This window comes from Arachis hypogaea, chromosome 19 (genome assembly GCF_003086295.3).
Source record: "Arachis hypogaea cultivar Tifrunner chromosome 19, arahy.Tifrunner.gnm2.J5K5, whole genome shotgun sequence".
In the NCBI taxonomy this organism is placed as follows: domain Eukaryota; kingdom Viridiplantae; phylum Streptophyta; class Magnoliopsida; order Fabales; family Fabaceae; genus Arachis; species Arachis hypogaea.
The window spans coordinates 98,159,072-98,185,606 of NC_092054.1; the positions used below are offsets into that span (position 1 = coordinate 98,159,072).

At 39.6% G+C, this 26,535-nt stretch overlaps 1 protein-coding gene and 1 non-coding gene across 2 annotated transcripts; one reads left to right on the top strand and one right to left on the bottom strand.

Moving 5' to 3' along the window:
* On the top strand, positions 1 to 26,301 carry LOC112778544 (uncharacterized). The gene is made up of 3 exons (XM_025822851.1): positions 1 to 220; positions 25,487 to 25,560; positions 25,648 to 26,301. Exons 1-3 carry the CDS (start codon positions 1 to 3, stop codon positions 26,299 to 26,301), a joined length of 948 nt encoding a protein of 315 aa, XP_025678636.1.
* LOC112781075 (small nucleolar RNA R71) lies at positions 4,326 to 4,433 on the bottom strand. The gene has a single exon (XR_003191871.1). It is a non-coding gene; the product is annotated as a small nucleolar RNA R71 (small nucleolar RNA).
* Positions 26,302 to 26,535: the final 234 nt, after the last annotated feature.

The following is a 26,535-nucleotide window of genomic DNA, read 5'->3' on the forward strand; positions in this document are numbered from 1 at the left end:
ATGCCGTGGTGGCCGCGCTTGTCACAGCGCGATGGTAAGGATCCTTACGTTATAGCTTATGCCTTTAAGACTCTAGATGGTGCCCAATCCAATTATACTACCACCAAAAAAGAATTGTTGGCAATTGTTTTCTCCTTGGATAAATTTCGGGCCTATTTACCTAGTTCTAAGGTGGTAGTTGTTGCACGAATCCCCGCGCTTCGTACAGCTGAACCAGCAAGTGCACTGGGTCATCCAAGTAATACCTGAGCGAGTCAGGGTCGATCCCACGAGGATTGTGGTTTGAAGCAAGCTATGGTTATCTTACAGATCTTAGTCAAGCGAATAAAAGAGTTATTGATTTGAATTTGGTTAAAAGCATAAAAGGAATGAAAAAGGGTAATCAGAACTCAGAAGTCGTGTGAACTATGATAAGAAGGTGGTTAAGGCTTGGAGATACTTTTTCCATCTGGATTAACTCTGGTATTACTGTCTTCTTCAATTGTGAATGATTTCTTCTATGGCAGGCTGTATGTGATTGACGTTGGTTTGAGCAGCTGCCAATACTCCTCCAGATTTGGACCCCAGGGTTAGTGCGGATCCATTCTGATTGAGGGTGAAGTTCCTATAGTTCATTCTCTTTGGTGATCCTACTCAAAATGACACAGACAAGGTCGAATCTTCCGAATCAGAGGATGTTGCGCCTTGGTTCTAGCCTCTACCACAGAGTCCCTAATCTCCCCATACCTCAGCTGAACTAGTCTCTCGAGAAGTCTCCAACGAAGTCGTGGATTAGCCGTCTAAGAGATGTATAGTCAAGCTGGCGGTTCAATGCTTTCCACTTAAGTATTCACACGAACCCAAGAAGAACACGGGTGGTTGTCAGGCATGCAGTCTTAGTATGAAGAACGAAGATGATTGTCACGGGTCATCCCGTTCATCATGTTGAAGAAGGAAAATACATCTTAGAATTAAATCAAACACAGATTAAAGAAAAACAGTAATACTTTTATTAATCCATAAAACTCAACAAGGCTCCTCCCCTCAACCGAGGAGGTTTAGAAACTCATACTGATAGAAAACACAATTATATCCTCATACTGATAGAAAACACAACCGAGGAGGGCATTTTGGCCAGTTTCACTGACCTTTTCTTTATTGTTTTAGGGTAGTTTCATGCATTTTCTTAGGAAATAAGCAAGTTTTGGGTAGAATTTCACTTACATCTTGATTTAAGCATACATTGAGCACTTTACATGATTTCATGAGAATTTTGCATGAATTAGATGAAAAATTGGATGATGCATGTCTCATGATGTGGATTAGAACTTTGATGCACTGTATTGCTTGATTTCAGGACAAAGGAAGAAAGAAAGAGCCACGTTGGCAGCCACGTTAGTCTAACTAAAGTAACCACCAACGTGGAATGGGAGCTAGCTTGCAACGTTAATGAGAAAAGTAATCGCCAATAACGTCCTCGAAGCCATCATAGCCCACGTTAAGAGTCACGTTAACTAAGTTAACGTGAACTCTAACGTGGAAGAAAGAAAGTGGAGCCAACGTTAGTGACACTCACCTTTGTCACTAACGTTGGACCAAGCTCATAAGTGGCCACGTTAAGAGCCACATTAACTCAGTTAATGTGGACTCTAACGTTGGGAAGCAAAAGAGAAGCCAACATTAGTGACACTCACCTTTGTCACTAACGTTGGCCAAGCTACAATGAGCCACGTTAGTTGCCACATGAACTTAGTTAACGTGGAAGCTAACGTGGAGAAAGCAAGTGATCGCCAATGTTAGTGACACTTACCTTTGTCACTAACATTGGAATGAGCCACAATGAGCCACTATGAGCCACGTTAACTCCCACGTTAACTTAGTTAACGTGGAAGCTAACGTTGAGGATAGGATGATGAGCCAACGTTAGTGACACTCACCTTTGTCGCTAACGTTGGAGATGGCTATCATTACCACGTTAGAAGCCACGTTAACTTAGTTAACGTGGACTCTAACGTGGGAAGTAGGGGCACCTTGGAATGTTAGTGACAAAGGTAAGTGTCACTAATGTTCTTGAAGAATTAGCAAGCCTACGTTAAGAGCCACGTTAACTAAGCTAACGTAGACTCTAACGTAAGGGGAAGGGAGGACTCTCAACGTTATTGGAAAAGGTGAGCCCCAATAACGTGTGCGAAGGACCAAGAGGCAACGTTAGTGGTCACGTTGGTGCCACTAACGTTGAAGTTAACGTGGATTATCCCTGGGTGAGGAACGTTAGTGGAAAAGGTGATTGCCACTAACGTTCTCGAACCCACACTCTCACTTAACGTTAACGCCACTAACATCCTGAGCTAAGCATCCTGCGTACTCCACACTTTCTCTCTGCAAGTAAAGCTAAGCCCACTGCGGAAGATAACTGCTTCAAACTCAAGATCCAAAGGCCCATATCCAAGACTTGAAGAACCAACTAGAAGATCAGAAGAGTATTATATATAGAGGTAGTTTTGAATCAGAAAGAAGCTTTTGGGGGATGGGAAATTGAGAACTACTCTCTGTATAATTTACTTTCTCTGCACTTCTAGTTCTAGTTTTCATGATGTATTCTCCATCTTTGTTTACCATTTCCAGAGCTATGAACAACTAAACCCCTTTCATTGGGTTAGGGAGCTCTGTAGTAATTTGATAGATCAATACTAATTTTCGTTACTCTTCTTCTATCTTTTCTCTTGATTTTACTAGAAAGTTTTCAATCTTCATCCCATTGGGTAATTATCTTGGAAAAGAAGCTATTCATACTTGGATCTCTTCTGAACCTTGGAAGAGAAATGAAGAGATCATGCTAGAAATACTTTCTCATGTTGGACCAAATTGGGTTTGGTTGGGTATGGTGACTATAATCCTACCAAAACTTGATTTGGGAATGCATGTGGTATAATTAGTGACCATACTTCATCTCTTCTCATGAGCAATTGACGAAGGAATTGGCTATTGATCAAGATTTGAGAGATTGAATTACCAAGGAATTGGAATTCGATCACTTAAGATTGCCAAGGAGATCAATGAATGCATTGATTGAGGAAGAGATAAAAATGAACTTGATCCGGAGAATGCAACATCTCCTAAGCCCAATGAATCCCCATTTCTGATCTTACCCATTCTCTTTAATTTCTGCAATTTACTTTCATGAGCATCTTCCCCATTCCCATTTACAATTCTGCAATTTACTTTCCGTCATTTACTTTTAGCTCTTTACTTCCAGCATTTACATTTTCTGCTATTTACTTTCCCGCCATTTAATTTCCTGCAACTCTCAAACCAAAATCTGCTTCGCTCAACTAGAACATTCCTCTAATTAAAGTTGCTTGACCAATCAATCCCTGTGGGATTCGACCTCACTCTATTGTGAGTTTTTACTTGACGACAATTCGGTATACTTGCCGAAGGAAAATTATTGAGAGACAAGTTTCTGTGATATCAAGTTTATGGCGCCGTTGTCGGGGATTGATTTTGAATCAACAATGACTAAATTGGAGGATAACTAGATTTAGCATTTTTCTTTTGTTTGATTTAAATTTCTATTTGAGTTAATTACTTTCAGTTTTAGTTATTTTCCTCCCTTCCCCCTACTCCTTTTTCTTAGTTATTTACTATTCAGTTCACTAACCCACTAACTGTTTGATATATTGCATCACTCACACTAACAACAATTTTAACAAGAGTACTATCTGCAATTATTTCCTTGCTTGTGCCTTGTTGGTTGTATGACAGGGAGAAGAAGCGGGGCTTCAACTTCCTTTGATTCTGAACCTGAGAGGACCTTCCTTAGATTAAGGAGGGAAGCAAGAGGAAAGAGAGTAGTTGGTGCTGAGGAAGAGGAGGAGTACTTTGAACCAGATATGGATGAAAACATGGAGAACCATCATGAAGAAAAGGCTCACAACCATGGCAGAGAAGGTCTAGCAAATCATGCTGGGCAAGAGAGAAGAGTTCTAGGCTCTTACATCAACCCAAACCCAGGAAACTGTGGGAGTAGCATCCAAAGGCCAACCATACATGCCAACAACTTTGAACTAAAGCCACAGCTCATCACCCTTGTTCAGAACAACTGTTCATTCGGAGGAGGTGTCCAAGAAGACCCCAATCAACATCTAACCACCTTCCTGAGGATATGTGATACTGTGAAGTCTAATGGTGTTCATCCTGACACCTATAGACTACTTCTGTTCCCTTTCTCACTTAAGGACAAGGCATCTAAATGGCTAGAATCCTTCCCAAAGGAGAGTTTAGCAACCTGGAAAGATGTGGTGAACAAATTCTTGGCAAGATTCTATCCTCCTCAATGGATCAACAGGCTGAGAGCTGAGGTGCAAACATTCAGGCAGCAGGATGGTGAGACTATATATGAAGCATGGGAGAGGTTCAAGGACCTGACAAGAAGGTGTCCACCAGATATGTTTAATGAATGGGTGCAGCTACACATTTTCTATGAAGGCCTTTCTTATGAATCAAAGAAGGCAGTAGACCATTCATCCGGGGGATCTCTGAACAAGAAGAAGACCATTGAGGAGGCCATAGATGTCATTGAAACTGTAGCAGAGAATGACTATTTCTATGCTTCTGAAAGAGGCAACACTAGAGGAGTGATGGAACTAAACAATATGGATGCACTGCTGGCCCAAAACAAGCTTATTACCAAGCAACTGGCTGACCTCACCAAGAAGATGGAGAGGAACCAAGTGGCAGCAATCACCACCTCATCAACAACCCAAGAGGGAGTGAATGCTGAGGCAGAGGAGGAGCAAGAACAAGCCAACTACATTGGAAACTCACCCAGGCAGACCCATGATCCTTACTCCAAAACGTACAACCCTGGTTGGAGGAATCACCCAAACTTTGGGTGGGGAAATCAACAAGATCAAAGCCAAGATCAGAGACGTCACAACCCCAACAACCATGCAGCTCACCAACATTCCACACAGAGATCATATCAGCACCACCCTAACAACACCTCTCCACATCCATACCAAAACCAAAATGACCCAACTCACCCATCTACTCTCAACTCACCATCATCTGAAGAAAGACTCTCCAAAATTGAGACTCTACTTGAAGGCATATGCAAAGAGATTCAAGATAATAAGGTATTCAAAGAGGAGGTGCGAGCTAGTATCAAGAACCAGGGGGACACCATCAAGAGGCTAGAATTTCAAGTGGGATACTTATCTGAAAAGATTCCCAAACCTACTGATAGCTTCCCAAGTGACACAGAAAAAAATCTGAGAGGTGAAGCAAAGAAAGTCAGATGGGAAGATTGCAAGATGGTTACTATAAGCAATAAGGAGACTGAGGAAAAGAAAAACAAGCCATTAGAACAACTTGGAGAGACATCAGCAGAGAAACAGGAAAAAGATCACCAAAAACCCAAAATTTCACAAAAAGAGCTGACACAGAAGGAGCTGCTGAAACTCTATGCACCGTTTCCCCAATTACTCAATGGTGCTGTAGAGAAGAGAATATACTCAAGATTTCTTGACCTGTTTGCATCCCTCCATGTAAACATACCATTCATCAAGGCCCTCCAACAAATGCCCTCATATATTAAGTATATGAAGGAGCTGCTGACCAGGAAAAGCTCACTCAATGGAGGACAAACAATAGTGATGAATAAGGAGTGCAGTGCTCTCATTCAACCAGAGTTGCCTATAAAAAGGAAGGACCCAGGGAGTTTTCACATCCCCTGTGCCATAGGAGAAACAATGTTTGATAAAGCACTCTGCGATTTGGGAGCAAGCATCAACTTAATGCCTTTATCCCTTATGAAAAGGTTGCAGATCAATGAGATAATACCCACAGATGTAGTTATCAGGCTGGCTGACAAAACTCAAAAACAAGCAGTAGGAGTGGTTGAAAATATGCTGGTGAAGGTGGAAAAATACTTCCTTCGCACAGACTTTGTCATCTTAGACATGGAAGAAAGTCACACTCATCCAATCATATTGGGAAGACCGTTCTTAGCTACAGCCAGAGCACTCATAGATGTGGAGTGAGGGGAGCTAATTTTGAGGATCCATGATGAACAACTCAGCTTCAATGTCTTCAAACTCTCACAAGAAACAGATCATAATGAGATACAGAGGGAGGAGGCAAGCACTGAAGCACAACCAACACCTCTGGGAAACCACTTGGTTGAAGAACAAGGCAATCAACAGCTGTCACAGCTCAAGGAAAATAAGGAGGAACCTAAACCCCCAGAGTCATATGAGACCAGTAACAAAATTCCCTTAGAAGAGGTGGTCACAAAAAGCTAGGCAACATCAAAAGGGACAAAGAAGAAGGCACCAAGGAGGTGGAGGAACAAGAAGATCCCTACAGAGGACTTTTCTCCGGGGGATAAAGTGATCTCAGCCTACTTCCCAGATATTCCACCTTATCTCCCCACTATTCCATCTCAGTTACCTAAGGTCTTCACCATCAATAGAGTTCTTTCCTTAGAACATGTGGAGATCCTTGATGAAGCCAATGGGTATAGGTCTACTGCAAGAGGGGAAGATCTGAAGCATTACCAACCACCATGACAAAGGCAAAACGTCAAGCTAGTGACGCTAAAGAAGCGCTTCATGGGAGGCAACCCATGTTTTACATGCTTTTAAAAGTAGTTAATAATGCAAGGTTTAGGGATTTCAAATCAACTTGACATGGACTTGAATGAATCCTTGTGAGCAACATATAGTGAAGAACAAGTTTGGTGTTCAAGGCACACTAAGAGAACATCAATGTAACCCATATCATGTTACTCTTAGGGGGCCTTAAACAAATCTTTTACACCACACGGCACTAAACTAAGTTTGGTGTTGCCAATGTTGCACACATGGATGTTGAGTTAGTCAGTTAGTTTACTCTATTGAATGGCAGTTAGTTAGTTAAAACAAAAACTTTAAAAAATAGTTATTCTTTTAATTTTGCCGCCACTTTCCACACATATTTTTTTAATCAAAATTCTTTTATTTTGTAGGAGAGAAGAAAGGGGTATTGAAGTGGATTGAGTGGACAATTAAATGAAGAAGTTTCGGCCACTTCATGAATGGAGAATACACACGTGTCTCAAGGGAAAATGCATTAGGAAATGTGCCATGCAACATTGAAAAAATGAGACCCTTGAAGACCGAACCAATCTCCCTCACAAAGATGATGATCCTTGTGCTCATCCCCTGCAGAGCCCCATCCGTTCATCATACACTAACCCATTCAATCCACACCTTTCATCCACACACCACTTCCCTATATAAGTGATTCGCACTAAGTACACCCTTAACATTCCAATTTCACTCCCCACACTTCTCATTTTCGAAACTAAACACTCTTCCCCTTCATCACACCTTGTCCTAACCAACCAAATTCCTCATCTATCCGTACCTTCCGCCCTCTTCACACATCAACTCAAACTCATGGCATCATCAAGCTCCAAGAGGCAAAAGAGGAAGGAACCAGTGGAGAGCATTCCTTTCGCTGAGAAGAGATTCAAAACAGCATTCCATGAACTCGAATTTGGACGGATAAAGCTCAAGAAGATACTGCCTGAGTTAACGTTCCAAATTGACGAGGATGAGTACCCACAGATTCGAGAGAAGATTGAATAAAGGGGTTGGCAAAGGCTTACGAACCCGGAGGGGAAGATAAATGCAAACCTCATCAAAGAGTTCTATGCAAATGTGGTTAGAGAAGACAAAACCAAGGCCCCAACCTTCAAAAGTTACGTAAGAGGAAGAGAGGTGGACTTTAGCCCAAATGCTATAACAAGAACTCTTCAGCTGAAATCACCACATTTTGATGAGCTTAGTTATCATGCAAGGATAAGTAAGAGCCCTGACAATGATAAACTCGAAGAAATAGTGACTGACATATGTGTCATAGGAGCTGACTGGGAAAGGTATACGGATAAGAGATCCCGGTTCATCAAGAGGCGAGACCTTAGCCCGGAAGCCAAGGGATGGTTTGAAATCGTGAGGAAGTCTATCCTCCCAGCTGCAAATAATTCAGAGGTCAATATTAATCGAGCGACTATGGTACATTGCCTAGTATAGGGTAGAGAAATCAATGTGCATGAATTCATAGCTGAGGGGATTCAAGAGTCAGCTGAGAAGGTTGATTCGGGTGCCAGGCTTTGGTACCCCAGCACCATTCTCAGATTGTGTACAAAGGCCAAGGTAGTCTTCGAGGATAGCAATCCAGAATGGGTGAACCCTGGGAGGCTAGTTACACTTCAGCGTCTGATCTATACTACGCCCGCCCAACAACAAAGGAGACCTTAAATAGGAAAGCGAAAACCAAAAGAAGGAACCCACCAAGAAGAATCTCATCAGGAAGAACACCAACAAAGAGAATATTATGACCCAACCAACATAAACCTGAAACACATTCATGGAGCCATTGAGGAACTAGCAAGGAGTTATATGGAGGGACAAGAACAACAACTGCATGTTCAAGCTCAAAGGATGGATCGTCAAGAAGAGCTCCTTTCTAATTGGATGAATCAACAAGGGGAGTGGCAGAAACAGCAAATGGAACATTATTCCCAGCTCACTCAAGCCATCAATCAAGTGTCTGAAAGGCAAGAGCATCAAGATAAGCACCTTCAAGAACTCAACCAACACCAGCTAGCTCAGACAAAGGCATTCAATGAGTTCAGTGTACTTAATGAAGGACGACAACTACATAGGGAGGAGTTCAACATAAACACTCAAGCCAAATTGAACTACATGTCTAGTCATATGCATAATCTACACTATGCCATCCCTACATATGATGAGGTCCAAAAAGATTTTGTGGAACAAGAAGAAAGCAAGGTGAAACAGCAGAAGGAAACATTGAAAAAGAAGATGGAAGATGCTGGTTTTTGGAAGAAGTTGATTGGAAAAGGCAAGGGAAGTGGGAGTACAAGCACTCAAGAGAAAAACAAAGAGGACAAGCAAGAGGAAGAGCATGGGAAACCCCATGAGTAAAAGGTGGTGGAGTTCCCTCTTTGTTCCATCTTTTTCAAGCTTTAAATAAGGAAAATCATGTATGAAATAGAACATGTTCCATGGTAGTTTAGAAATTTTCAATTCTGTCTTTAAGTTTTTCATTGCCTAGGTCTATGATTACTAGTCAAGTTGCCTGTTTTCAATTCCATCCTGCTTATTGTGTTGCTTGTCTCCTTTTGAATCAAATAAAAAGAGAATGTGTGTTATCAAAGACCAAAGTGGAGTTCACATTGTGAAGTAAGTTCCTTAGTGTGTGATGTGGTCATAAGTTAGCTAAGTTGGTTCACCAACAAGGGTGGGAAGACAACTATCTGTCCTGAATCATATGCTTGAAACACACTCCATGAGACTAGCTAAATAACAAGATCCTAATAAGAAAAAAGGGGAAAAGAACAATAAGAGTTGAAAAAGAAAGAAAAGTTAATAAAGAATAAGGCTAGGCACCAAGGGTTTGAAACTTGAGAGATGTGTCTGTGGTGCTCCTGTACCAAGGACCTGCTTGGATGAATAAGTTCGTAGGAGTGCTTCATCACTTGGTAACTTGGGTTAACTAACCCGGGATTATCAAATGAAAATCCACTATCAAGAGCAACCTTACTACAGAACATTTAGTAACCCAAAGAGGTGCTGGACACCAAGGTCTCAAGAAAGGAAATAACAAACCATGTGCCTGTGGTGTATATGTATGGGGGAAAGAGACTTGAGGGAGTAAGTCCTTAGGGGTGTCTTAAAACCTAGCACCTTGAACTAACTGGTTCGGGAGTGCTGGCTGAAAGCTTATCTTAAAGAGTCGCCCCCTCACAGAGCACTTAGCCTAAGAACACAAATAAGCCCAGAAAACAATAAAAGGATCAATGAATAAGAGTCTCATAGGGTGCAATCAAGTGAGTATTCCAGGACATGATAAAGGTCTGAAAGCCAGTAAAGGAATGAACCTAAGTTGCTATGCATGAAACCAGCATAAAACCAAGGACATGACTTCCACAATAATGACTCATTCCTTGGCATTTCATTCATCATTCTCTTGTTCCAGTACTTGCTTAGGGACAAGCAAGCTTTAAGTTTGGTGTTGTGATGTCAGGGCATTTTGGCCAGTTTCACTGACCTTTTCTTTACTGTTTTAGGGTAGTTTCATGCATTTTCTTAGGAAATAAGCAAGTTTTGGGTAGAATTTCACTTACATCTTGATTTAAGCATACATTGAGCACTTTACATGATTTCATGAGAATTTTGCATGAATTAGATGACAAATTGGATGATGCATGTCTCATGATGTGGATTAGAACTTTGATGCACTGTATTGCTTGATTTCAGGACAAAGGAAGCAAGAAAGAGCCACGTTGGCAGCCACGTTAGTCTAACTAACGTAACCACCAACGTGGAATGGGAGCTAGCTTACAACGTTAATGAGAAAAGTAATCACCAATAACGTCCTCGAAGCCATCATAACCCACGTTAAGAGTCACGTTAACTAAGTTAACGTGAACTCTTAACGTGACTCTTAACGTGGAAGAAAGAAAGTGGAGCCAACGTTAGTGACACTCACCTTTATCACTAACGTTGGACCAAGCTCATAAGTGGCCACGTTAAGAGCCACGTTAACTCAGTTAACGTGGACTCTAACGTTAGGAAGCAAATAAGAAGCCAACGTTAGTGACACTCACCTTTGTCACTAACGTTGGCCAAGTTACAATGAGCCACGTTAGTTGCCACGTTAACTTAGTTAACGTGGAAGCTAACGTGGAGAAAGAAAGTGATCGCCAACGTTAGTGACACTTACCTTTGTCACTAACATTGGAATGAGCCACAATTAGCCACTATGAGCCATGTTAACTACCACGTTAACTTAGTTAACGTGGAAGCTAACGTTGAGGATAGGATGATGAGCCAACGTTAGTGACACTCACCTTTGTCACTAACGTTGGAAATGGCTATCATTACCACGTTAGAAGCCACGTTAACTTAGTTAACATGGATTCTAATGTGGGAAGTAGGGGCACCTTGGAACGTTAGTGACAAAGGTAAATGTCACTAACGTTCTCGAAGAATTGGCAAGCCTACGTTAAGAGCCACGTTAACTAAGCTAACGTAGACTCTAACGTAAGGGGAAGGGAGGACTCTCAACGTTATTGGAAAAGGTGAGCCCCAATAATGTGTGCGAAGGACCAAGAGGCAACGTTAGTAGTCACGTTGGTGCCACTAACGTTGAAGTTAACGTGTATCATCCCTGGGTGAGGAACGTTAGTGGAAAAGGTGATTGCCACTAACTTTCTCGAACCCACACTCTCACTTAACGTTAACGCCACTAACGTCCTGAGCTAAACACCCTGCCTACTCCACACTTTCTCTCTGCAAGTAAAGCTAAGCCCACTGCGGAAGATAACTGCTTCAAACTCAAGATCCAAAGGCCCATATCCAAGACTTGAAGAACCAACTAGAAGATCAGAAGAGTAATATATATAGGGGTAGTTTTGAATCAGAAAGAAGCTTTTGGGGGATGGGAAATTGAGAACTACTCTCTGTATAATTTACTTTCTCTGCACTTCTAGTTCTAGTTTTCATAATGTATTCTCCATCTTTGTTTTTCATTTCCAGAGCTATGAACAACTAAACCCCTTTCATTGGGTTAGGGAGCTCTGTTGTAATTTTATGGATCAATACTAATTTTCGTTACTCTTCTTCTATCTTTTCTCTTGATTTTACTAGAAAGCTTTCAATCTTCATCCCATTGGGTAGTTATCTTGGAAAAGAAGCTATTCATACTTGGATCTCTTCTGAACCTTGGAAGAGGAATGAAGAGATCATGCTAGAAATGCTTTCTCATGTTGGACCAAATTGGGTTTGGTTGGGTATGGTGACTATAATCCTACCAACACTTGATTTGGGAATGCATGTGGTATAATCAGTGACCATACTTCATCTCTTCTCATGAGCAATTGACCAAGGAATTGGCTATTAATCAAGATTTGAGAGATTGAATTACCAAGGAATTGGAATTCGATCACTTAAGATTGCCAAGGAGATCAATGAATGCATTGATTGAGGAAGAGACGAAAATGAACTTGATCCGGAGAATGCAACATCTCCTAAGCCCAATGAATCCCCATTTCTGATCTTACCCATTCTCTTTAATTTTTGCAATTTACTTTCATGAGCATCTTCCCCATTCCCATTTACAATTCTGCAATTTACTTTCCGTCATTTACTTTCAGCTCTTTACTTCCAGCATTTACATTTTCTGCTATTTACTTTTCCGCCATTTAATTTCCTACAACTCTCAAACCAAATTCTACTTCGCTCAACTAGAACATTCCCCTAATTAAAATTGCTTGACCAATCAATCCCTGTGGGATTCGACCTCACTCTATTGTGAGTTTTTACTTGACGACAATTCGGTATACTTGCCGAAGGAAAATTATTGAGAGACAAGTTTCTGTGCTATCAAGAAACTCATACTGATAGAAAATACAATTATAAACGAAAATATGGCCTAATAGTCTTTTTTGATTATATAAAATATCCCTTAAATACTAAACTAATGACTAAGGATTACATAAGAAGGGTAAAACAGTCTTTTAGTGATAAAATCCACTTTTAGGGCCCACTTGGTGAGTGTTTGGGATGAGCTTAGATGAGATCCACGTGTTATGAGGCCTCTAGGGCGTTGAACGCTGGCTAGGGGGTCCTCTCTAGGCGTTTTGATGCTGGTCTCCTCCTTTGAGCGCTGGACGCCTGGAATAGGGCAGGAGGCTGAAGTTGGACGCCAGTTTTGGGCCTTTTAATCTGAAGCAAAGTATGGACTATTATACATTGTTGGAAAGCTCTGGAAGTCGGCTTTCCATATCCATTGAGAACGCGTGATTTGGACTTCTGTGGCACTAGAAAAGCTCTTTTGAGTGCAAGGAGGTCAGATTCGGACAACATCTGCAGTGCTTTCTCTATCTCTGAATTAGACTTTTGCTAACGTTTTCTCCAACTCCTCAATTTCAGCCAGATAATACCTAAAATTGCACAAAAACATACAAACTCAAAGTAGAATCCAAAAAATTTGATTTTTGCACTAAAACCTATGAAAACTTAATAAAAATTAAACAAAACATGCTAAAAACTATATGAAAATGATGCTAAAAAGCGTATAAAATATCCGCTCATCACAACACCAGACTTAAACTGTTGCTTGTCCCCAAGCAACTAAAAACACGGTAGGATACAAAGAAGAGTAAGATACAATAAATCTCAGAGTTTCCAATGAAGCTCAGTTTCAATTATATGAGCAGGACTTAGTAGCTTTTTGCTTCTGAATAGTTTTGGCATCCCACTATCCATTGAAATTCAGAATGGTTGGCATCTTTAGGAACTTAAAATCCAGATGATATTATTGACTTTCCTAGTTCAATTCTTTTTTATTCTTAAACACAACTTTTAGAGGCTTGGCCGTGACCCTAAGCACTTTGTTTTCCAATATTATCACCGGATACATAAATGCCACAGACACTTTAACTGGGTGAACCCATTCGGATTGTGATTCAGCTTTGCTAGAATCCCCAGATAGAGGTGTCCAGATTTCTTAAGCACACTCTTTTTGCTTTGGACCACGACTTTAACTGCTCAGCCTCAGGCTTTTCACTTGACACCTTCACACCACAAGCATATGGTTAGGGACAGCTTGGTTGAGCCGCTTAGGCCAAGATTTTATTCCTTATAGGCCCTCCTACCCATTGATGCTCAAGGCCTTGGATCCTTTTACCCTTGCCTTTTGGTTTAAAGGGTTATTAGTTTTTTGCTCTTGCCTTTTATTTTAAAGAGCTATTGGCTTTTTCTGATTTTTTCTATTTATTTTTTTCGCCATTTTATTATTTTTTCGCACGCATATATTATTTTTTTTCTTTTTCTTTTGCAACATGCTTTTTCTTTTTCTTTTTGCTGCTTTTTCTTGCTTCAAGAATCAATTTATTTAGATTTTTCAGATTATCAATAATACTTTTTCTTTTTCATCATTCTTTCAAGAGCCAACATTCTTAATTTCAACTTCAAATATGCACTGTTTACTGATACATTCAGAAAACAAAAGCAATTCCACCACATCAAGATAATTGAACTATTCTTATTATAAACTTGAAATTCATGTATCTCTCAATTCTTTCCAAATAAAATTTTCTTTGAAGCAATGTGAGAGATATATGGAACATTTTACAACTTTAAGACATAAATGGAAATGATCATGTAATAAGAACAAGAGAACAGACAATACAACATAACAGAAAACAGAAAAATAACATAAGAAAAAGAAGATTAAGAGAACGAATCCACCTTTAATGGTGGCGGCTAGTACTCCTTCTTGAGGACCCAATGTAGTGCTTGATCTCTTTAATGTCACTTTTTGTCTCTATTGTTCTTCCCTCATAGCCCTTTGGTCTTCTCTGATTTCATTGAGGATGGTGGAATGCTCTTGATGCTCCATCCTCTTTTTAGTGATGGACTTGTCTTCCCCAATAGAGATATCTCCTTCTATGACAATTCCAGCTGAATTGCATAGATGACAGATGAGGTGTGGGAATGCCAACCTTGCTTAGGTGGAAGGCTTCTCAGCTATCTTGTACAATTCTTGAGGAATCACCTCATGTACTTCCACCTCACTTCTAATCATGATGCAATGGATCATGATATCCCTTTCAATAGTCACTTCTGACCGATTGTTAGTATGGATGATAGAGCGTTGGATACATTCCAACCATCCTCTAGCCATGGGCTTTAGGTCAAGCCTTCTTAGTTGAATGAGATTGCCTTGGGAATCCCTCTTCCACTGTGCTCTTTCCACACAGATGTCTGAGAGCACTTGATCTAGTCTCTGATCAAAGTTGACTCTTCTAGTGTAAGGATGTAGGTCTCCTTGCATCAGAGGCAAGTTGAATGCCAATCTCACACTTTCTGGGCTGAAATCTAAGATTCTCCCTCGGACCATGGTGCTCCAATTCTTTGGATTTGGGTTCACACTAGTGTCATGGTTTTTACTAACCCATGCATTAGCATAGAACTTTTGCACCATTAAAATCCTAAGATCTTGAATGGGATTAGTTAGGACTTCCCAACCTCTTCTTTGGATCTCTCTTCGAATTTCCGAATACTCATTCTTCTTGAGCTTGAAAGGGACCTAAGGGATCACTTTCTTCTCTGCCACTACTTTATAAAAGTGTTGTTGGTAGGCTTTGGTAATGAATTTCTCCATCTCCTAAGATTCAGAGGTAGCGGCTACTGCCTTTTCTTTCCTCTTGCTAGATGATTCTCCAACCTTGGGTAGCATAAGTGGTAATGGAAAGCAAAAAGCAATGCTTTTCCCACACCAAACTTAAAAGTTTTGCTTGTCCTCGAGCAAAAATAAAGAAAAGAGAAGAATGGAGTAGAAGAAGAAGAAAATAGAAGGAGAGAGAGGGCTTGGCCGAATGGGGCTTATGAGTATATGAAGTGTGTGTGTATGAAGGGTTAGAAGGAGGGTTATTTATAGGAGGGGGTAGGGTTGGGTTCAGCCATGGGTGGGTAATTAGGAGGAAAATTTAATTTTGAAGTGGGTGGGAGTTGGTGGGAGTTATGATGGTTTTGGGGAAGTGATATAGATGTGATTGGGCTAGGATTTATAGGGAAGAGTGTATAGAGAAGTGTGAAAGAGAGAGGGAAAAAGTGGGGTAGGTAAAGATGATGTGGGACCCACTAGTCCTGAGAGGCTAGGAAATTCAGATTCCCTGCCCTCTGCACTAGCCTTTAAACGCCCAGGGTCTACTCCCTGGCTGGTGTTCAATGCCAGCTATGCTGCCCATTGGGGGCGTTGAACGCCCAGGGTTTGCTCCCTGGCTGGCGTTCAACGCCAGCAACACTCTATCCAGAGTGTTCTATTTTCACTACTGAATATTTCTGTCTATGCTCTGACTGCTGCACATGATCATGAACCTAAAATCTTACTGAAAAGCAAAATAAAAGAGAATAAAAATAATTAATTAAGGTTGGTTTGCCTCCGAACAAGCACTTCTTTAACGTCACTAGCTTGACGGTTAGCTCCTTACGGAGGTGAGTATGGGCTCAGAATTTTACCCCTTACAGTGAACTTTCTTCCTGTCTTTTCATGAATGAGCTCCACATGCTCTAGAAACAGGATACGACTCACTGTATATGGTATGACTTCCTTCTTAGTGAAGATAATTCTCATGTCAGGCGAGAGGCCTTTAGTGGAGACTTTCTTGTCCCTCCAACCTTTAGGTACTTTCTTCCTAGTACCTTTGTTCTCAGTGCTTGTTAATGGCTTCCCAACACCAAATTTAGAATTGATATTTGGGGACTCAGTAAAGCTCTGCACAGAAAGAGATGGTTAGAACACTAAGTGTTACACAGTCATCTCAGAGGGAGAGTTGGGGTGAGGCATCTTAAACAAGATGTGATCCTCCCCTAGTTGTAGGATCTGTTCTCCCTTAGCTACATCAATGATAGCATTGGTAGTAGCTAGAAAAGGTCTTCTAAGGATGATTCATCTTCCCTAGTATCCAAGACTATAAAGTTTGTAGGGATGTAGTAGTCTTCAACCTTCACCAAGACATCCTCTGCTAAGCCATATGGCTTCTTCATTGACTTGTCTGCCATCTCTAGTGAGATGTTTGCAGCTTGTATCTCAAAGATGCCCAACTTCTCCATTACAGAGAGTGGCATGAGGTTTATACTTGACTGTTGGTCACACAGAGCCTTCTCAAAGGTCATGGTGTCTATGGTGCAAGGAATTAGGAAGCATCTAGGATCTGGAAGCTTCTGAGGTAGCTTCTGCTGAACCAAAGCATTGGGCTCTTTGGTAATTAGTGGAGGTTCTTCCTCCAAAGGCTTTATACCAAATAGCTTGGCATTCAGCTTCATGAGAGCTCCTAGGTACCAAGCAACTTGCTCTTCCCTAGTGTCTTCATCCTCATCAGAGGATGAGTATTCATCAGAACTCATGCATTACAGGAGTGCATACAAAGGAACCTCTATGGTCTCTATATGAACCTTGGCTTCCTTTAGTTCTTGGATAGGGATTTCTTGAGTGGGTATTGAGCACTCAGAGGGTGTGCCTTTACTAGCGTTCAATGCCAGCTCTGATGGCTCTTTGGGCATTTAACGCCCATGCTGTATACCCTTACTAGCATTAAACGCTAGTTTCCTTACCATTTTGGGTGTTGAACGCCCAACAGGGATATCCAAGTTGGCGTTCAACGCCAGCTCCCCTATCTGTTGGAGCATTGAACGCCCTGTGAGGGGTTCCTCACTGGTGTTCAGCGCCAGCTTTGCTGTCTGGTTAGGCGTTAAACGCCCAGTGAGGGCTTCCTCACTGGCGTTCAGCGCCAGGCTCTTAGCCATTTTGGGCGTTGAGCACCCAATGAGATCTTCCTTACTGGCATTCAATTCCTTTCCAGTCTCTCCAGATTCGGCCTCTGCCTCAGTGGTGATGGCCTTGCACTCTTTTCTTGGGTTTACTTCAGTGTAACCAGGAAGAGTATCAAGAGAAGTCTTAGGGATCCTCTTGCTCAATTGACCAATCTGTACCTCCAAATTTCTGATGGAAGACCTTGTTTCAGTTATGAAACTATGAGTGGTCTTGGAGAGGCTGGAGACTAGAGTGACTAAGTCAGAAAGGCTCTACTTAGGAGTCTCCATATTCCCTATTCTGGTTCCTTCCACCTTGATTATTATTGAAGCCTTACTGAGGCTTCTGTTGATCCTTCCATGAAAGGTTAGGATGATTCCTCCATGAGGTGTTGTAGGTGTTTCCATAGGGTTTTTCCATGTAATTCACCTCTTCCATGGTGGGTTGATTAGGATCATAAGCTTCTACTTCAGAAGAAGCTTCCTGAGTGCTGCCAGCTGCGGCTTACATTTCAGTCAAATACTGAGAGATCATATTGACCTGCTGGGTCAAGATCTTATTCTGAGCCAATATGGCATTCAGAGTATCAACTTCAAGAACTTCTTTCTTCTGAGGGACCCCATTGTTCACAGAATTTCTCTCAGAGGTGTACATGAATCGGTTGTTTGCAACCATCTCAATGAGTTCTCTTGCTTCTGCAGGTGTTTTCTTCAGGTGGAGTGATCCACCTGCAGAGTTGTCCAACGATATTTTGGACATCTCAGATAGACCATCATAGAAAATTCCTAGGATAGACCATTCTGAGAGCATGTTAGGAGGACATCTCCTGATCAATTGCTTGTATCTTTGCTAAGCTTCATAGAGGGATTCACCTTCTTTTTGTCTGAAGGTTTGAACTTCCACTCTAATTTTCCTCATCCTTTGAGGAGGAAAGAATTTAGCCAAGAAAGCATTGACCAGCTTTTTCCAAGAGTCTAGGCTCTCTTTTAGTTGAGAATTGATAAACCATTATTTTATGATTTATATTGTGTTTAATTGAGTGGTTTTATCAAGTCTTTACCTACTTATTCATAGAGATTGCCTGAATTTTATAACTCCTTCCTAGTATTGTTTATGGTTGAAAACTTGCTTCCTAGAAACCTTTAATTAGTACATTATAACTCTCCTTTATCCCATCCGATGCCGTGATCCGTGTGTTAAGTGTTTCAGACTTCATAGGGTAGGAATGGCTCAGAAAACGGAGAGGAAGCTTGCAAAAATAGAAGGAACACAAGAAACTAAGGAGATGACCAGCAAACACTGACGCGATCGCATGGCTCACGCGAGCGCGCGAAATGAAAAAATCGCAGCTACGCGAATGCGTGCCTGACACAAACGCGTGGAGTAGAGTCTGCACGAATGAAGCAAACGCGTGGACGACGCGTACGCGTGACCTGCGCGATCTGCAGAAATAACAGAATACGCTGGGGGTGATTTTGGGCCGCCTTTTGACCCAGTTTTTGGCCCAGAAACACAGACTAAAGCTAGGAAACATTCAGAGACTCAATGCGCATCCACACACATTCAGATACATCGATATTAGGATTACATTCAGTTTTAGATCTGAATCTAGATTAGCTTTACATTGATAGTTTATGCTTTTGCTTTGGATTTTGGATGCTGAAGAGTCATTACCTCCGCAAAGACATTACTTTAGTTTGTTCCCTTATTCCTTTACTCTCATTAGTTGCTCATTGACCCTATTCAATTAAGTATGTTGCATTTTAAATTTATTAATATATAGAGTTACTTTTAATTTTAATTAATTTTAATTCTCTATTTTATTTTGTTTTAATTTATTATGTCTTCTCATATTTTTATGAATATTAATTCTATGTTAATGGAGTAGATTTCCTACTTGACATGGGGGTTGATTAAGAGGAGACGCTTGAGTTGGAATGCTCAAGTGCTTAGTTAAATTGGACGTTGTTGGCTAATTCTGTACCTACTAACGCTAGACCTTCCCAAGGGAGAGGACTAGGAATTGCGGGTAAGAGTCAGCTCAATCACTTGACTTTCCTTTATTTAGTAAGGGTTAACTAAGTGAAAACAATAACCTCTTTACACTACACTTGAGAAGATTCCAACAAGGATAGAACTTCCAATTAATCATTCCCCCAGTCAAGGCCTTTTAATATTACTAATAACTCTTAGTTATATTGCTTTAATTTACAATTATTTTTACTCATTATCAAAACTCAACTTTTCTGGAAAACTTCTAGTTAATAAAATAGCACCCTTTCCTGCAACTCGTTGGGAGACGACCTGGAACTCATACTCCCAGTATTTTTATTTCTAAAATTTGTGACAACCCCATTTTAAATTGGTGAGGCAGACTTTAGCTGGTTGAGAGCTATACTTGCAACGCATTTCTTTTATTAAGACTCTCTTAATTAGTCTAACTTCTGCCACACACCAAGAATCCAACCATATCTTAGCTCTGTCTCGTACAGCAAAGGGAAAGAGCATAAGTTTGTAGACCTCAGGATTCACTCCATTGGTCTTAATAGTATCACAGATCTGCAAGAATTCCGACAGAAATTAATGTGGATCTTCTAGTGGAAGTCCATAAAACTTGCAATTCTGTTGTAGTAGAGAGACTAACTGAGGCTTTAGCTCAAAGTTGTTAGCTCCAATGGCAGGTACAGAGATACTTCTGCCATAAAAGTCAGAGGTAGGCATGGTGAAGTCACCAAGAACCTTTCTTGCTTCTCCTCCATGTTTGGCCATGTCTTCAACTTCTTGTTCAAAATTTTCTGAAAGGTTTCTTCTGGAGTGTTGTGCTTTAACTTGTTGTAAGCTCCTCCTTAAAGTCCTTTCAGGTTCATGATCAAGATTAAAGAGAGGTTCTTTATCCATGTTCTTGGTCATAAACAAGAAAAGAATAAACCAAGGACAGAAGAGAATGGGAGCTCTATGTTCAAGAACAGAGGACTCCCTGTGAGATGTGAAGAAAGAAGAAGGGGAAGAAGAATTCGAATAAATAGAAGTAGAGAGGAGAAGAATTAGAAATAGAAAAGAGAAATAAGAATTAAAATATTTTTATTTTTATTTTATTTATTTATTAAATTCGAAAAAGAAGAGAGAGAAATAAAAGGATTTTCGAAAATTAGGAGAGAGAAAAATTAGTTAGGAAGTTTTGAAAAAGAAGAGAGAGAAGATAAGTAACTAATAAGAAAATATTTGAAAACAAGATAAGATAGAAGATTAGAAAAGATTTGAATTTAAAATTTAAAATTTGAAAATTAAATTTTAAATTTTGAATTTTGAAATTAAAATTTGAATTTTGAAGTTTGAATTTTAAAGTTTAAATTTTGAAGTTTTTAAATTTTGAATTTTGAAAAAGTCAACAAGATAAGATAAAGATTTGAAAGAGATTTGATTTTTTAAAAGGTTTGGTTTTAAAATTTAATTTTGAAATGAGATAAGATATGATTTTCGAATTTTGAATTTTAAATTTTTGAATTTTAAAGAAAGATAAAAAGATAAGATAAGATTTTGAAAAAGATATGATTTTGAAAAGATTTGATTTTGAAATTTAAAACTAAGATAAAATAAGATAAAAATTTAAAATTAAAATCTGAATTTTTAATGTAATTTTTTAAAATTTAATTAAAATAAAGATAGAAAAGATAATTTTTTTTATTTTTGAATTTAATGAGGAAAGAGAAAAACAACAAAAAGACACCAAACTTAAAATTTTAAGATCTAAAAGGACCTAGTGTGTAAAAATTAACAAGAAAAACACAAAGAGACACCAAACTTAAAAATTTTAAGATCAAAACAAAAAAGAAAACAAGAACACTTTGAAGATCAAGAAGAACACCAAGAACAAAACTCAAAGAATTCAAAGAACACAAGAACATGCAAAGACACCAAACTTAAAATTTTTGAAAACCAAAGACAAAATTTTTGAAAATTTCAAAGAAAAGACACAAGAAAATACCAAACTTAAAGATTGACACAAGATTAAGCAAAAGAAACTATTTTTGAAAAGTTTTAGAAAGAAAGACTCAAAGAATTCGAAAATTTCAACAAGAACAAAAACAAAAGACTCAAACCAAAAACAAAGATTAAACAAAGAAAAGAAAAATTTTTTTGAAAAAGGTTTTTGATTTTTCGAAAAAAAAAAAAGAAAAATAAAATAAAAGACTCTTAAAAAAATTAAAGACAATACCTCATCTAGGAAACAAGATAATCCGTCAGATGTCCAAACTCGAACAATCCCCGGTAACGGCGCCAAAAACATGGTGCACGAATTCCCACGCTTCGTACAACTGAACTGGCAAGTGCACTGGATCGTCCAAGTAATACCTGAGCGAGTCAAGGTCGACCCCACGAGGATTGTGATTTGAACCCAGCTATGGTTATCTTGCAAATCTTAGTTAGGCGGATAAAAGAGTTATTGGTTTGAATTTGGTTAAAAGCATAAAAGGAATGAAAAAGGGTAATCAGAACTCAGAAGTCGTGTAAACTATGATAAGAAGGTGGTTAAGGCTTGGAGATGCTTTGTCCGTCTGGATTAACTCTGGTATTAATGTCTTCTTCAATTGTGAATGATTTCTTCTATGGCAGGCTGTATGTGATTGACGCTGGTTTGAGCAGCTGCAATACTCCTCCAGATCTGAACCCCAGGGTTAGTGTGGATCCATTCTGATTGAAGGTGAAGTTCCTGCAGTTCATTCTCTTTGGTGATCCTAATCAAAACCCCACATACAAGGTCGAATCTTCCGGATCAGAGGATGCTGCCCTTGGTTCTAGCCTCTACCACAGAGACCCTAATCTCCCCATACCTCGGTTGAACTAGTCTCTCGAGATGTCCCCAACGAAGTCGTGGATTAGCCGTCTAAGAAATGTATAGTCAAGCTAGCGGTTCAATGCTTTCCACTTAAGTATTCACACGAACCCAAGAAGAACACGAGTGGTTGTCAGGCACACGGTCTTAGTATGAAGAATGAAGATGATTGTCACGGGTCATCCCGTTCATCATGTTGAAGAACGAAAATACATCTTAGAATTAAATCCAACACAGATTGAAGAGAAACAGTAACACTTTTATTAATCCATAAAATTCAGCAGGGCTCTTCCCCTCAACCTAAGAGGTTTAGAAACTCATATTGATAGAACACACAATGATAAATGAAAATATAGCCTAAAAGTCTTTCTTTGATTATGTAAAATATCCCTTAAATACTAAACTAATGACTAAAGATTACATAAGAAGGGTAAAATAGTCTTTTAGTGCTAAAATCCACTTTTGGAGCCCACTTGTTGAGTGTTTAGGCCAAGATTTGATGAGATCCACGTGCTATTAGGCCTCTAGGGCATTGAACGCTGGCTAGGGGTCCTCTCTGGGCGTTTGGACGCCGGTCTCCTCCTTTGGGCGCTGGACGCCTGGAATAGGGCAGGAGACTGGCATTGGACGCCAGTTTTGGGCCTTCTAATCTGAAGCAAAGTATGGACTATTATACAGTGCTGGAAAGCTCTAGAAGTCAGATTTTCATAGCTGTTGAGAATGCTCCATTTGGACTTCTGTAGCTCCAGAAAAGCTCTTTCGAGTGTAAGGAGGTCAGATCCAGACAGCATTTGCAGTGCTTTCTCTATCTCTGAATCAGATTTTTGCTAACTTTTGCTCTAGCTCCTTAATTTCAGTCAGAAAATACCTGAAATTGCACAAAAACACACAAACTCAATGTAGAATCCAAAAAATGTGATTTTGCACTAAAACCTATGAAAACTTAATAAAAATTAAATAAAATATGCTAAAAACTATATGAAAATGATGCCAAAAAGCGTATAAAATATCCGCTCATTAGTAGTATATTCGAATCATGCGGCATTGAAATATTTGTTGGCAAAGAAAGAGTGTAAGCCGAGATTGATCCGATGGCTATTACTCTTGCAAGAATTTGATTTAGAGATCAAGGATAGGAGTGGATCACAAAATTTAGTGGCGGACCACTTGAGCTGCTATAAAAATTTGCCATGTGATTCCACCCTGATGAGTCCATATTTTATGCTAAAGTTTGGCTTGAATTGGGTGGATTTCATCACATAAACTCACACTTATTCACCAAAATAGCATACTTTTGTGTTTTATCCCTAAATTGAACCTAAATGTGAAAACATGCATTTTTGTGCTTAAATTGAGTAATTTAATTCCACTTTTATTCCATTCGATACCGTGATATGTTTTGTGAGTGATTTTGGGTCAATTAGGCAAGAATGGTTTGGTAGAAGTGGAAGGAAGCATGCAAAAATGGAGAATACATGAAGAAAACAAAGGAGAAGCACACAGTCAAGTGTGCGTATACACAATCTTCTGTGCGTACGCACAAGAGCGGAATTAGCAAGTGTGCGTGCGCACAACATCTCGTGCGTATGCACAAGTAGAAAAATGAGTAAGTGTGTGTACGCACACATCTGTGCGTACGCACAGGTACCAGCATGTGACTTCATTAATGAGGCACGTGGCTCACGATTTTGGGGGCCTCTTGGCCCAGTTTTGGAAGGCTGAAGGCTAGTTTGAAGTGCTATATGAAGAGGACAACATCACATATGAAGGCATTAGCTTACATTACGTTAGATTAGATAGAAAATGCATTAGGAGTAGGAGTAGTGTAGTATAGAAATTCTCTCTTAGGGTTTACTTTAATTTTCATTGTAGCATTTTATAGTTTCAAGTTTGATCTTGGATTTTTCTTATCTCATTGTAAGTACTCTTTAATTTCCTCTTTAATTTTACTACTCTTGTTACATTTTCCTCTTGTCAAGTTACTTTGTTAATATATGCAATTTTGGTTTCTTGAAGTTTTGGTTGATGAATTTAATGTCTTATGATTTCTCTTTGCTTGATTGCATGTTTAGTGTTGATTTTGTGAATAGTTTGGTTATAGTTTTCATTTCCTTTGCAATTTTCCATGTTTTATTTTTATGCCCACAAGGTGTTTGTGAAAATGCCAACTTTAGATTTTGAGTAGATTTTCACACCTTGGCTTGGGAAATGAATTCCCAGGATACTAGAGTCATAATATCCGACATTTAGTGATTCTTGGGTAGTTAGTTGGCTCTTGTTTCCATTGACGCTAACTTTTTACTAAGAAATTAGTAAGTTAGCTAGGATTTATGAATTAAGGTCAATTATGCTTGCTTGACTAACTCCTCGATGTTAGGGGTTGACAAAGCGAGATTGACTCATCATAGTTGCCATAGTTGTTGTTATGACGATGATAGGATTCCTTAATTCTCATTCCCAAGTCAAGGCTCTTTTATGCATTTATAGCACTTTTACTAGTTTTGACCTTATTTCCCTTTTAATTGCATTAATTCTCTTTTTGATCATTTCTTAGTTCTTTTATTTCTTAGTTCCTTTAATTTTCCGTTTCTTACTTGAAAATCCCCTTTTCCAAACAACCAAGAAAGTGACATCTTAATTGCATTCCTAGGGAGAATGACCCGAGGTTTAATTACTCTCAGTTATATTTGTATTTGGAAATTAAACTTTGATCATGGGAGTTGATTGGCGGTTTAGTCTATACTTGCAACGGAAGTTATATTTTAAGTGGAATGATGCTTTTCCCTTAGATGCCTCGCAAGCAATCTCGGAAGTCACTCCTTGGTTTACATCTATTGCCAATTTACTTGGTAGGCCATACCTTTCCTCCACACTTTTCTAAGCACCAAAGGGACAAGCTTAAAAACGAGTCCAAGTATTACATATGGGATGATCCCTACTTGTGGAGATGTGGTGCTGACCAAGTAATTAGAAAGTGTGTGCCTCAAACGGAATTTTGGTCTATCTTAGAAGTGTGCCACTCTTCCGAAAGTGGTGGACACTTTGGTCATCAAAGGACAGCAAGAAAAGTGTTAGACTGTGGATTTTGGTGGCCTAGCCTATTCAAAGATGCAACCTCATTTCGTAATTCTTTCCACCAATGCCAAAGATTTGGAAATATATCCAAGAGGGATGAAATGCCCCAACAATTTATGTTTTTCTGTGAAATTTTTTATGTTTGGGGTATTGACTTTATGTGTTCGTTTCCAAACTCTAATGATTTTCTCTACATTTTGTTAGCGGTTGATTATGTCTCTAAATGGGTGGAAGCAATTTCAACCCATACCGATTATGCTAACACTGTTGCTTTCTTTGTAAGAAATCATCTTATTTGCCATTTTGGATCGCCACGAGCAATCGTGAGCGATCAAGGCTCACACTTTGATGACATTATCCATAAGGTAGCTACGGCTTATCATTCCCAAACCAATGGTCAAGCGGAGGTTTCCAACCGGGAAATCAAGAGAATTTTAGAGAAGATGGTGAAACCCCATTGGAAGAATTGGAGTACTAGGCTCGGAGATGCACTGTGGGCCAACTGGACGGCTTATAAGACACCAATTGGCATGAGTCCGTTCCGGTTGGTCTATGGAAATGCATGTCACCTTCTAGTGGAAAATGAGCATAAGGTGTATTGGGCCATCAAGGAATGTAATTTGGGATTAGGGAATGCCAGAATTGAAAGAAAATTACAATTGGAGGAGTTAGAGTGCATACAGTTGGAGGCATATGAGAATTCAAGAATCTACAAGGAAAAGGTGAAGCCAGTACATAACCGGAATATCAAAAGAAGAGAATTTAGGGTTGGAGATCAAGTGCTTCTCTATAGTTCAAGATTGAGGTTGATGCCGGGTAAATTGAGGTCGAGATGGGATAGTCCCTATGTGGTAGAAAACGTTGAACCATATGGCGTAATCCACTTGAGCCATCTCTCAAGCCCTACTTTCTTCAAGGTGAATGGCCACCGGCTCAAATTGTACCATGGTGTGAAGGCCAAGAACAACAAAGAATTGGAGATCTTCCTCTTGGAGGATCCTCCCAGGGAAGAGAATTGAGCCATTGACCGTCCAACTTAAGGCGTTAAAGAAAAGTGCTAGGTGGGAGACACACCACCATGGTATGATCTTCCTTGTTTATAGTTCTTTCACCTTGTTTTCATCTCTTTAATTAGATATGTTTGATTAGATAGGATATGAGTTTATTGAGTTTGATTAGATATGTTTGAATGATGGTTGTTTCATGAAGTTTTCATTTATGGTAGTTTGTGTATTTTGGTCATTTTGGTTGTT

Coding starts and splice junctions, on each gene's coding strand:
- LOC112778544 (XM_025822851.1), top strand. CDS start 1: ATGCCGTGGTGGCCGCGCTTGTCACAGCGCGATGGTAAGGATCCTTAC. Junction 221..25,486: donor TCGTACAGCTGAACCAGCAA/GTGCACTGGGTC, acceptor ACATTTTGTTAG/CGGTTGATTATGTCTCTAAA. Junction 25,561..25,647: donor CTAACACTGTTGCTTTCTTT/GTAAGAAATCAT, acceptor ATTATCCATAAG/GTAGCTACGGCTTATCATTC.